Below are 13,197 nucleotides of genomic sequence, written 5' to 3'. Positions count from 1 at the left end.
CACTTTATTTTTTAAGATAGTGTCCTACTAAGCATGGAGCTCACTGATTGGCTAGAGTGGCTAGCCAGCAAGCTCTAAGGATCTGCCTGTCTACCTCCTCCCTGCAGAACTGGGGTTAACAGATGAGGATCACTGCACCTGGCTTTTATGATGGTTCTGGGGATTCAAACTCATGCACTCGTGGGTGACAGCAAGCACTTTACTAGCTGAGCTGTTTCCTTAGCTCTGTAGACACACATTTTTTTTTTTTAACCTTGCTGACTGTATAAAAGAACATTTTCAGTTTCACTTGTTAGGTTGTTATGATTTATGTCCCAAGAGATGGTTCTGACACATGCTCTTACTGAATGTAGGGTTACTCTTCTGTATTAAAGGTCTTTAGCTGTGTCTGCTTAGTTCATCCCTCTTCTTTATTAAAGGTCTGTAGCTGTGTCTGGTTAGTTCATCCCATATATGTCTTTGTGGGACTGCTATTCTTAAGTAAGGATTTTAAGTGGTACACGCCTGTAATCTCAGCACTAATAGATCCAGGCTTATCTCATGAGTTTGAGGCCTGCCTTGGTCTATATAGTAAGTTCCAAGATAGCCAGGGATATGTAGTGAGACCCTGTCTCAAGACAACAAAATAGTTAAGGATTTTATATATAACTGATTTATTGTAGATATGATTTAGAATGCTATTGGTGCTGTTTTCTTAGAGTCACAGAATCTTTTCCTAGAAGTCTTGGTTAGGAAATGGAGAATAGTGTGACATCATCCACTTAATTTCTGAGCACTTACTGTATGGTAAATCCAAAACAGAAATGTAGGAAATACGATGGGGCAGTTTGCATTTAGTTGGGGAGTTAGCCACTAACTAAGGTAGAAGTAATAGAAAACAATATAATGGAACTTTACAGTGTAGAAAGTCTACATACATCTGAGGTGAATGGGCAGGTGTTTTTAATCTTTGCAGATGGTAAATGCCTAGGGTAGGTGAGCAGCAGCATTAGCACCTGCGCTCCATCTTTCTTCTCTGTTGCTTATCCAGCATGAGAGGTGAGGGCACCAACAGAGTTCTGTTCCTGGGCTGTTCCTGATGTGCTCTCCCGATTGCTTCATCTCCTGTCTTCCTCCCGTCCTCACTCTGGGGTTGGAGGTGTGTCATAGAGTGAGGTAGCTGCTGCCTTTATTACTCAACGGTAAGCAGGCTCTTGACTTTGTTTTTGTTTTTGTGGCCTAGCTACAAGGCCACATCACAGTGGCTGATGTGTAAACATGCAGGACTGACAGGGCGGAGTGCTGACTTCTATTAGTCAGCTTTTCATTGCCATAGTGAAGTACCTGTGGCAGGCTGCTTATGAAGATTTTGTTTATTTAATTAATAGGTTTGTGAGTTCCAGGACATGGTACCTGCATGGGCCTAGTTCTGTGCAGGGTCCTTATGACTGTATCACATTATGGTGTATGGTAGTGATGGAAATAGTACAGGAACAGGTCATCAGTCAGGTTACTGTAATTACATTTCAGAGGTATTCCTCACTAACTGAAGACAAAAGTCAAGAAAGAGAGCAACCCAGTGACCATACTATTGCTCCAGAGACCAGAGTTTCCTTCCAAGAGCTCAGTTCCCATTAGGCCCCACCTCTTAAAGATATCATGTCCTCTAATGTGCTGTAATGAGGACCAAACCTCCAACACATGTATACATGGGGAGAAGCCAACCATGTCCACACTGTAGCAGGGCCTTTCAACATAGAAACTTGGAAATAGAAAGCAGGGAGACTGGCTGTGATGAGTGATGGTGTTAGAGGGACAGGGATGTGTGGGCGGAACTAGGGACTCCCATCTCTCTGTACTGAGCTCTTAGTACAATTTGATGACTCTTCCAGCTTCAGAGCTCTGTTACATGGGAGGTGCTTGATATTCAGATTTGAATATATCTTTCTGCTGCTTTTGGAAATGATGCAAATATAATTTCTTCTTACTAGTCCATCTTTGTCTTTTTTTTTTAAGGCATCATTCTAAATATTGTGAATGAAGAGATCTTTCACACTTAATTAATTCTGAGTTCATATATCTTGGTTATTATTATTCCATTTCAGAGATATGAAGAATTGAAGATTAAAGCAACTGAATTTTGTTTAATTGACTAACATTTTAAAGGGAACAATCCAGGTGACTATAGTTCCAGTAGGAACCATTCTTAGGATTTTTTTCAGTGTGCTTTAGTATATTTGGGTCTTTTTCCATATAGGGTTACAGCTCTTCCTTATGCTTTTGTCACGTGTGAGTTTACATGCCAGTGTCTTTTATGCAATTTTATTCAGCCTCTGATTGTAAATGCCCTGGGCTAGGTGGTGCAGTTGGTGTCTGGAGGTAGGCCTCGAAGCAGTAGGCAGGAGGAACTAAGGTTTTGTAGATGTCACGCCCTATCTATTTTAAGCACCATGTGTATATGCATGTATTTTTCATCATTAACAACCAAGTATTGTTTTTATCTGCATTTTTCACAGAAGAAACTGACAAGAAGTAACTTGTTGAAGGGTTCCTAGCTTGTAAATCACATGTTCTCAACCTATGGGTTGTGACTTCTTTGGGGGTCAAACAACCCTTTCACAGGGGTCAACCTAAGACCATCAGAAAACACAGATATTACATTATGATTCATAACAGCAAAATCATAGTTATGAAGTAGCAACGAAAATGGTTTTTATGGTTGGGGGTCACCACAACAGGAGGAACTGTATTAAAGGGTCACAGCGTTAGAAACATTGAGAACCACTGCTAGAAATGCTACTGGTATGCCGGCATTCTGGTGGCAGAATTAATACAATGACTTGCTCTCTTGTGGAAAATGGGATTTACCATTTTGTAAATGTACCATCCTTATACCGTCCTTGGTGTTAGTACCTACTGCTCACAACTTTCTTCCCAATCCCTTGTTTATGTTCTTGTCTCATATTCTCTTTGCATATCTCTTGGGTCCTAGGAATTTAACTTGCATCTCTGAATGTGTGATTCCATCTATACTCTATGTTTGAACTCTCTTGAGCTCTGGTCATATTCTTCTTTTCTCCATCAAACAAGTACTTTCTGCTCATCATCAGGTCCCAGACAGGGAAGTCAGTCAGATTGTTGCTCTCCTGTGTCTCCTGCACTGACAGATACCTGGCATTGTTCCCTGAGTTCAGGCTTTCATGTTTTCTGATCAGTGCACTCCTTTCCTCCCTGTCCCAAGTTTCACAGTGCCACCACCGTAGGTATGGAATCTAAAAGAACTTTTAAGTCTCTGAGTGCTTCCTTGACATCTCATTTATAGCAAATGTATTTTAAATGCCTCTGTGTAGTACTTGGAACCTTTTTGATCAAACCCAATGGTTCCCAGTTGGGTAGACCTGGGGGTGCAACACACTAGTAGAACACTTTCCTTGCATGGGCCAAGGCCTGGGGTCCGGTCCCAGTAGCCCACCCCCAAATCATAGGAAGTTGAGGTGGGTGGGGTTATACAGGTCAAATGCTCAGGATCCAGTAATGCTAACTTCCTGTAATGCCAGTGTTACAGTCATGCTCCACAAAGAATTGTCCAAATGCTGCTAGTGCCCTTGTTAAGGAATAGCAGATTTTGCTTTTAGTTTTACTTAGGGAAGTGAAGAGAGAAATGCTGAGCACTAGTCCTGGCAGGAGGCCAAAGAGGAAAAGCATGGAAATGCAGACTGGAATTTAAGGGGAGTTCATGAATTATGTTGAAAATTGCAGAAGTGCAGAGACCAGTTGGGCTAGCCTGTTGGTGTGTTGTTTGATGTGCTGGTCTTTTCTGGGCGGGTAGTCACACTTAGCCCCTGCCCACATAATTGGCAGCTGCTAGTTTGGGCCTGTGGCGTCATGTCTTCTTCCTTGGCATGGCCAGAACTGCGTCTACTCTGTTCCTGCCCTGCCAGGCTCTTAATTTCCCTCTTTGAATACACATTTTTACTATCTCTTGTTTAGACCTTCAGCTATTATCTTACAAAGCTTCTTTAACAAACAAAAATCCTATAAGCTGTATAGTTAGGACTCCATTAATGATAAGAACACCATTAGTAAGCTTTATGTGCTAGATACTGTGAACTCTCTAAGCATTATTTCTCACTAAAAATGATAACCTATCTATAGAATATAAATATATGCGCACATTTACCTCTGAAGAAACGGGCCTGCTTTGTTAGTATGTTTTCTTCCTTTCTAGGCACCTGTTAGCTGTTTGGACCTTGCATGGGTAACATATGTAAGACTGCAGAAATACCTCTCTGTTGCTTTCTGTCTGTATACTTTAAGAGAAGGGTTGTTTTCTTCCACAACTGGACAGTGGAGTTCTGTTCGATCAGACATCCTGCCATTAGTATCTGATGACTCTAGAAGAAAAGTTGAGATGAGGCTGGTCTATTTTCTCAGTGATATTTGCTGTTCAGGGCAATCTAAAACCCCTGATAGAGCATTTGAAGATGCCACCACAACTGGTTGCTTTAATGGCTTCATAGTAATTCCTACTTTCCCTGCAGTGACTCATTTGTAAAGGAATTCTGGAAGTGCCTGTTGTTACACCCACATCTTGAGAAACTTTATACCACACTGTCATAAGGCCTGAAACACAACTGGACTAGGAAGGATTTGGGTGGCTTGGAACTTAACAGTATGTTTTTTAGCAGATAATTAATGATAGAAAGTCAATTCCTTTGGGACAGCATCATATTAGAAGAAAATGGTGAATGTTTCTAAATCTGCCTGGCGTTTGTGGTGGTCTAACTGGCATCAGTGAGCCGATGGGGATGGGTTGGTGCCCCCACCCCCCGGGGTCCTCAGAGCCTGTGTACTGACCCTGCTCTATTCTTCTTTAGAAGCTCCGTGTGCCACGCCCCTGATCTGCAGCTTCGGGAGGCCGGTGGACCTGGAGAAGGATGACTACCAGAAGGTGGTGTGTAACAACGAGCACTGCCCCTGCAGCACCTGGATGCACCTGCAGTGCTTCTATGAGTGGGAGAGCAGCATCCTGGTGCAGTTCAACTGCATCGGCAGGGCCCGCAGCTGGAACGAGAAGCAGTGCCGCCAGAATATGTGGACCAAGAAGGGCTACGACCTGGCTTTCCGCTTCTGCTCCTGCCGCTGTGGGCAGGGCCACTTAAAAAAGGACACAGACTGGTACCAGGTAAAGCGGATGCAAGATGAAAAAAAGAAGAAGTCTGGGTCAGAAAAGAACACAGCGAGGCCTCCAGGGGAGGCTGGGGAGGAGACCAAAAAATGCAGGCCCCTGAACAAGCCCCAGAAAGGCCTGAACCATGACCTTCCCCGGCGGCACTCCATGGACAGGCAGAACTCCCAGGAAAAGACAGGCAATGCTGCAGCCTACGGGGCCCGCTCCCCCTGTGGCTCCCCTGGCCAGTCCCCACCCTCTGGTTACTCTATCCTCTCCCCAGCCCACTTCAGTGGTCCCCGGTCCTCCAGATACCTCGGGGAATTCTTAAAGAACGCTATTCATCTTGAGCCTCACAAAAAGGCCATGCCCGGGGGCCATGTGTTCAGAAATGCCCACTTTGATTACAGTTCGGCTGGTCTGTCTGTACACAGAGCAGGGCACTTTGACACCCCTGTACAGTTCCTGCGGCGACTGGACCTCTCTGAACTCCTCACTCACATCCCCAGGCATAAGCTGAACACTTTCCATGTTCGGATGGAAGACGATGCCCAAGTGGGCCAAGGCGAGGATCTCCGGAAGTTCATTCTCGCAGCCCTCAGTGCCAGCCACAGAAATGTTGTAAACTGCGCCTTGTGCCACCGGGCACTCCCCGTGTTTGAACAGTTCCCACTAGTGGATGGAACTCTGTTCTTAAGCCCCTCAAGACACGATGAGATTGAATACGATGTTCCTTGTCACCTTCAAGGTATAGGTGTTGATTCACCTTGCCTGCTTTCTGTTTGTTAAAACCCCAAAAGCAAACACGGTGGAATTGCATTATTTTTTCTTTTATTTAATTGTAACTGACATGTTTTTGTTCCAGCCAGGGGCTATGGAACATGAGTATTTCAGCTTCACCTAGTGGGCTGGTGGTTTTTGTATTGTGATGTCACTGTACTGGGTACATCTGGCCTGGTGGGTAATTTTATGTTTTTGTTCTGTGCTAATTTGAAGAAAGGATCACTGATTTTTAGCTTTTCACAGCAGGGTAAAAATTTAGAGAAGGAATTACATTATTCTCTTTGCTGTGAAATAGTTAGTTTGAGTCCTTTAATGTGCCTAACAAGCTCTGATCCTTGTAAACAGGAAAGGACAGCATGACTTCTTAATACTGAATTAATTTGACAATTGTGGAAGATGAGACTGTTGATGGCATCAGAAGGAAAATGGGGGATGTTTGAAAACCCAGGCATGACCTTGGTTGGGAAGTGTAGTGGTCAGCTTATATGTATGACAAAGACTTGGGCACATTTTAGCCATAACTTGAAAAGCAAGGAGTTGGTCAGTATAGGTGTGAAATTAAAACTGTTGAACTTCCAAAAGGAAAAAAAAATGCATGATGTATAACAGTTTATAACTTTAACAGAACGCTACAGCGTCAGATAAAAATGACTCCTGTCCTCTTCCACTAAACTTTGCTGTCTCCACCCCCAGAGCCGAATACTTAGAAATGCCAACTGATTCTTCAAGGGTTTTGACATCAGGATTTTAAATAGCTATTTTAATTCTCCAGTTTTAGGTACTGTCTTTTGACTAGACTGGTGTTTAAGGTGGATGACTACATATCTCCCTCTGGGGATAAGTCCCTAGTGATTCTGCTGCATGTCAATAGTGTTGAACCAAAATATATATTCCCATATAGAAACAGTCTTGTCAGGGATGCTGTTGTAAATTAGAGTTCATTTCTTCATGTTTCCATTGCCTTAGATTTTTTATTTTGGTTTTTGGAGGCAAAGATCTCACTGTATAGCCCAGGCTGGCTGCAGAATCACAGTTCTGAAGAGAACATTGAGAGCTAACTGTTGGTATAGAATCTGAAGGTTCAAGTGCCTGAGTGGTGGTTTTATTTTTTGTTTTAACTTCGGAAGGTTGCTCTCTTCTAGCAGATTTGTAAACCACTTCTACACACTTAGCATATTTTTTGAAGGTTTTTTGCTTCTTCTGTAAACATCTCTTCTGGCAGCTTTCATCCAACCATGTTCTATTCTGGCCTGGAGCGAGCTCTGAGGTCCTGTTGGACATGAAGGAAAAATCCTTTGTTTATTTCCCATGTTTTAAGTCTTGTCTCCTAACCCCATATTTTCTTTTCTTTATTTTCCCCCCTCAGACATCCTCAGAAGTTGAGACATGGGAGTTTGAGAATACCTTTATTCATTCTTAATGCTTGATTGTTACCTTGCTGGGTCATGTAGTCCTTTAAATTACAGATATTTTCCTTCAGAAACTTAAAAAGTGTTTCTTTACTTTCTTCTATCTTACACAGTTACTGTCTTGATGTCTAATATTCTTATGATTCTCCCCTCTCATCTTTATCCTCTCTGAAGGGTTCGGTTTTCTCTTAATGTCTCTGGTGTCCTGAAATCCCACCATGAGGTGGTTCCTCAGCCTCTCCCTCTTCATTTACTGTGGACTGTCTTGGATTATTGAATATATAAACTTAGATCCTCACTTTAGAGAAACTTTGCTTTTGCATTTTTTCTTTGATAAATTCCTCTCTTTACATTTAAAAAGTACTGGAACTCCTGTTCATGTGACACTGTACCTCCTAGATTGACATTCCCAACTCCCCTTTGATAGGAGAGAAAATCCTTTTGTTTATCTGTTACTTGTCTCTATATTCTGTTACTCTTGCTGGAAATGGAACACATCCTTGGATTTGCCTTCTAATATTTTGAATTTCCAGGAGCTTTTTGTTTGTGTTTTGTTTTTTGAGACATTCGCTATGTAGCTCGGGCTGGCCTTAAAGACATATGTCTGCCTCTGCCTCCCAAATGTTGGGTGTAAAGGTGTGCGCCACCAAGCCTAGTCTGGGGGCTTTTGAAGAGCACCATATTCTTGTTTCTCAGATGTAGTTTCTTTTATTATCTTTCAGAATAAGACAAAGGAGCTGTAGTTAAGAGTAGTCTAGTTTGGGTGTTTTGCCTGATTTTCTGGAGTCCTTTGTCATGAGGCAGGACACCCCAAAGCCTGGTGGCCTCATGGGATTTAAAGCCCTCTCACAGTTCATGGCAGGGTTGGACAGGATGGCTTCTCCTACACATCCAACAGGTGACAGGCTGGTTGGCTTCTGGTGCCCCAGCTGGAATGGGCTCTCTGTTATCCGTGTTTACTTTCATCTTCCACTAGTTAGTTTAGGAGTTTTTTAAAGTTGTGTTTTTAATTGAAACACAATTGTCCATATTTATGAACTGTAGTGTGACGTTTTGACGCTTGTTTATATTGTGTGATGATAAGATTAGGGTACTGAAGATCCCATTCACCTCCTCTTTATAATCTCTGGTAAGAACATTCAAAACCCTAGTTATTTTGAAAAACACTACATAATAGTGTTGGCTCTGGTTGCTACGGTACAGTGAGACATTAGAACTTGCCTTCCTCCTAACTGTAGATGTGTGTCCTTTAACCCGCTTCTCCCCCCACCCCTTCCCTAGCCTTAGGTAGCCATTGTTCTTACTCTGTACTTGCATCAGTATTTTTACATTCCACAACTATGTGGATCAGTCTTTCTGTCCCTGGCATATTTTTTTTATTACTTAATGTAATGTGTTCAGGTTTATCCATTTTATGGCAGTATGATTCAATTTCTATTATGGCTAAATATGTGTGTATATGTATATACACGAAAGTATTTTCTCTGTCCAGTCATCGTTTTGATGGACTCTTAGTTTGATTCCACAGCTGTTGTGAGTATTGCTGCAGTGAATATGGGAGTACAAATACCTCTGACATACTGATTTCATTTCCCAGTAGAGTGTTTTCTGCATCATATGGTAATGCTAATTGGAAATCTTTTACACAGGTCATTACATATTCTTTCATTATTACTAGATAATTCATAATTTTTTGTTTATGTATTTATTTTGGAAACACGACCTTACTGTGTAGCGTTGGCTGGCTTGGAACTAGCTATATAGATAAGGCTAGCCTCAACCTCAGAGATTAGCCAGCTCTGCCTCCAGAGTGCTGGAATTAAAGGTGTGAGCCACCATACCTGGCTCAATTTTTAGTTTTTTTGAGGGAACTCTGTTTTCTGTCATGACTGTACTACATCTCATTGGTAGTAGATGAAGCTAGAGGACATAATTAAATGAAATAAGCCAAGCACAGAAAGATGAAACCATATGATCTCATTCAGCTATAGAGTCGAAACAACCGATTTTAGAAGCATGCAGTTGAATAGTGCTTGGCTAAGACTGGGAAGGATAGGGGATACCCTCCCCAGGGTAGAAAAGAGAATGGCCAATGGCAGAAATATAGTTGGAGTTAGATTTCTTCCGGTTTTATAGAAGTGAGTTTGTGTTTTTGTTTCTCATTTAGCATAACTGCTAGTAATTTTAGGAGGAAATGGGTAGAAACACCTTTATTTCTACACCTTTAAACTTGCACCATACTTTATAGAAATGAATTGGGGTACTTACAGTGGACACATTTATTTTTATGCCCATCAGGTATTCGTTTGTCAGTCATGCTTTGCACTTGTGCTAGGTGAGGTCATCAGTGTATATTCTTGATATATAAAATGCATTTTATACAATATAATTAACTGTACTAAGCCTGAGGCTGTAACTAATAGCATCACACATGGAATTAGTAAATGACACATACACATATGTACATACTGTATATCGAGCATTCTGAGATTTCCAAGGAGGAAAGGGCCACTTGGGTTTGGTTCTTCAGGAGGCAGTATGAAGGCAGTATGAGGGATGGTGGTGAAGAGAAAATCAGCTAGGTTGTGATCAGGAGATGAGTTGAACTGTTTGGTTGGAAATGTTACAGAGTAGAAAAGGAATAGATGTAGAGAGCGGGCTGGGGGTAGGGGTGCATTCCATTCAAGCCATTGTAGAAACCCTTTACCATGTGATTATGAATTGGGAGATTTTTCAACATTTAAAAAGCAAACATAATAATATACCCAAAAAAGTTGCTTGAAAGGTTTGGGACCTAGAGACAGAGTTGACACTGTCACATTGGTATGCATGAAGATGAGAAACTACTGTCTGAGGTAGTGAGAATTAAAAGGAAGAGATATCTGCAGGAGAATTTTTTAAAGGGAAGTTACAAATTTGGAGACTCTGACTGTAAAAATGAAGGGTCTTCCTTAGTTCCCCTTGAATCCAGACAAGATAAATGATGCTTTCACAGGCAGTAGAAGATAAGGTTGGGGAAAGGACCTGATTTCATGGGAAAGAAGGTAGCGATCATTTGTATATGTTTAGTTAATTTTCTGTGGCGATATCTAGCAAGCACTGTTAGAAACTAGCATTTGGGTGAACACGTGGGAGCTTATTTTTAACATTGATGGCTAAATCTTGGCAGTAAAAAGCTCTTAAATGAAGAGAAGAGGAAACGGCTGTGATAGAGCTCAAGACTAAATTCTGAGGGTGTTGATCAGGGAGGGGATGGAGAAAGGAAAAATTAGTTAGGCCTGAATTACTTATATGTCTGTATGCACACTGGTATGTAAGCATACACAGAGATGATGGTTGTGTTCAGTGCATGCTACGGAGGTACTAACAACTAACTTCTGGTTTTAGAATCTGTGGTCGGGGGTTTAATGAATACTAGAGAAGTCAGCAGTACCACAAATAAGGCATTAGTCATGGGCCAGTGTTTCTGTTGCTGCACCTCAGAAGTCTGGGTGATATTATTTATAGCAAGCTCTTCTCCCAACCACACTTTTAAAGCATTTTCAGTTCCAACAAAATGACCACATTCTAGGCCATGGGATTCCTGAGTTCACAGTTGATTATATGTTGCTGAGGTGTTTACTGTGTTCATTGGATTCCCTTGCTCGGCCCCTTACTCATTCTGGCCCTCTCCAGCTCTGCTTCAAGCCCCTGCTCTCTGATCAAGAAAACGGTTTTGTTTGGTCTTCATAAGTAAGATTGGTCTAGTTAAGAGGGACTTTTTAGACTTCTTTACTACTGTCTATCATATGTGATTAGGCCTCTGGTTACAGAATCTTTCCTATGGCTCAGAAAGTCTCTGTATAGGACATGGTGGAATAGTAATGGAAAACAAATCCAGAAACTAAGGTTGGACTCAGGCCTCCCAAGAGTTTGCTTGCCTATAGGGTAAGAGTCAACATAGCCATGAATTGGGCTTGGGCTTGGCTCCTTGTTTTCTTTGTAAGCTTTCACAAGCTACCTAGGCACTTAAAGCTGCTGTCTGTCCCTCCTGTTTGAAATGGGAGTAACAATCACGAATCCTTTGTAGCATTGCTGTGATAGTTAAATGAAGTAATTGATAGAGCACTCACAGCACAGGGCAGACCCTTGGTAAGTGCACAGTGACTGTTCCTTGTCTTCGTCATCACAGCCATTGTTAAAAGCACCTTCTGTGTTTGGTGTTAACTTTCACCAGCAGCACTGATGTGTCATTGAGCATTCCAAGTTGGACCAAGGAGGAGACTGCAAATGAAGTGTTCCAGTAGCTAATAGATAATTAAATTGACTTGTGGATATGGTCCCAGGCATTCAGTGGGTATGGCATGTGAGAGCTTGTTTTCACTGTTTTAGAAGAGAGGTGGGTGGTATTACAAGAAGCCCTTCTCACCCTTCCTGGTTTTGGCCTAGACACCCCCAGTTTATAGTGTCATTGGCTGTCACCATGTGCCATCCATTCACTCAGCACACAGAGCTTTTCACATTGCTGACATTGTGCTGGATACCGAGTTGACAAGGATGAATGGGGTATGTCTCCTGCTCTGAAGGAAAAAGAGGTCCATGTAAGCAAATGTAATGAAAAGGTTCCCTCTAAGGACCATTAGGTGCCTTTGCAGTAGAAAACAAAGAGCTGGTCCTTCCAAGTAAATGGTAAAAACCCTTAGTCTGACTTTTGGCAGTGAGCAGCACATTCTGAATAGGAAGCCACTGTGCAGTGTTCTAAGGTGATGTTCCCTGTTCTCAGCAGTGTTCTAGAGTGCTCCCTGTGCTCAGCAATGCTGCTGTTACATACTGCCCAAGGCAGATCCTGGACATGCTGACTAATTATTTAAACCTTTACCCTTTCATATAATTGGATGACCTCTTTCCTTTATAAACATTAAGTCCTTGATAAGCAGTGTAGGAATGAGGTTGTGACTTTTAAAAGCCCAGTAAGTAATTTTTTGGACTTCTAATGTATCACAAGTAATATATAATTCTAGTTCCTAAATAAGCTGCGGTGATAGCAGTTTTGGGAATGAGGACAGTTAACATAGTAATTGTGGCTGTGGTCAAATTCTGTGCTGTCAATACGAAGTCAGACATTTTTGGATGGACTTGTTTGTGGGTTACAACTCAGCCGACCAGTGTTGTTGGTTCATGTTGGTTCTCTGTATGCCACACATAGACTGGAGAATCCTGGGGATTACAGACTGGTTCTAAGCATGGGGCTTTATTATTTGGATCTGGATGGACACACAGTGTAAGCTGGGCAGCACATTTTAGAAAAGTAAATTAAAGCAAGTGTCTATTTTAAATAAATTGGAGTTTGTCGTATTGATAGCAACCATTCACTGTTATCTTACTAGGACATTTAAGGATGTATGATAGAAACCATCTGCCTTGCTTTTTCTCTTTATTCAAATGATAAAATGTTTGCTTTTTGTTGTTGAGTAGGGAATTTTGATTGCAGCTGGAGATGAAGGTGCTTTCCAGCGTAGCCGCCACCTGAGCCTTGTGCTTTCTGTGTGCAGGAAGACTCATGCATCTGTATGCAGTGTGTGTGGACTGCCTGGAAGGGGTTCACAAGATCGTCTGCATCAAGTGCAAGTCCCGCTGGGATGGCAGCTGGCACCAGCTGGGCACCATGTACACCTACGACATCCTGGCTGCCTCTCCCTGCTGTCAGGTTGGTATCAACTGAAGCTGGAGTGCAGTGGGCGGCATTAGAGTTAAAGGCTGCCTTGTGGTTACTTGGAAGGAGTCGTGAGCGCTTGGAGAAGGTGCTTCTAAGGGTGAAGAAGAACTCAGATGCCTGAGTTGTTACCTTGAGGTAGAACACTGTATAGTCAGAGGAAT

The 13,197-nt window shown here is 42.1% G+C and overlaps 1 protein-coding gene across 1 annotated transcript in view; it reads left to right on the top strand.

The window, feature by feature from the left end:
• The window catches only part of Heca (hdc homolog, cell cycle regulator), a 44,797-nt gene that overhangs the window by 25,780 nt on the left and 5,820 nt on the right, over positions 1–13,197 (top strand). Inside the window, exons 2-3 of the mRNA XM_028860811.2 lie at positions 4,857–5,897; positions 12,873–13,027. Of these exons, the coding sequence (XP_028716644.1) occupies positions 4,857–5,897; positions 12,873–13,027 (1,196 nt within the window). The remainder of the gene's footprint in view (positions 1–4,856; positions 5,898–12,872; positions 13,028–13,197) is intronic.

Source organism: Peromyscus leucopus, chromosome 8a (genome assembly GCF_004664715.2).
Source record: "Peromyscus leucopus breed LL Stock chromosome 8a, UCI_PerLeu_2.1, whole genome shotgun sequence".
NCBI classification, from domain to species: Eukaryota; Metazoa; Chordata; class Mammalia; order Rodentia; family Cricetidae; genus Peromyscus; species Peromyscus leucopus.
The sequence above is the reverse complement of the archived record's forward strand: the minus strand, read 5'-3'. Positions and strand labels throughout refer to the sequence as shown.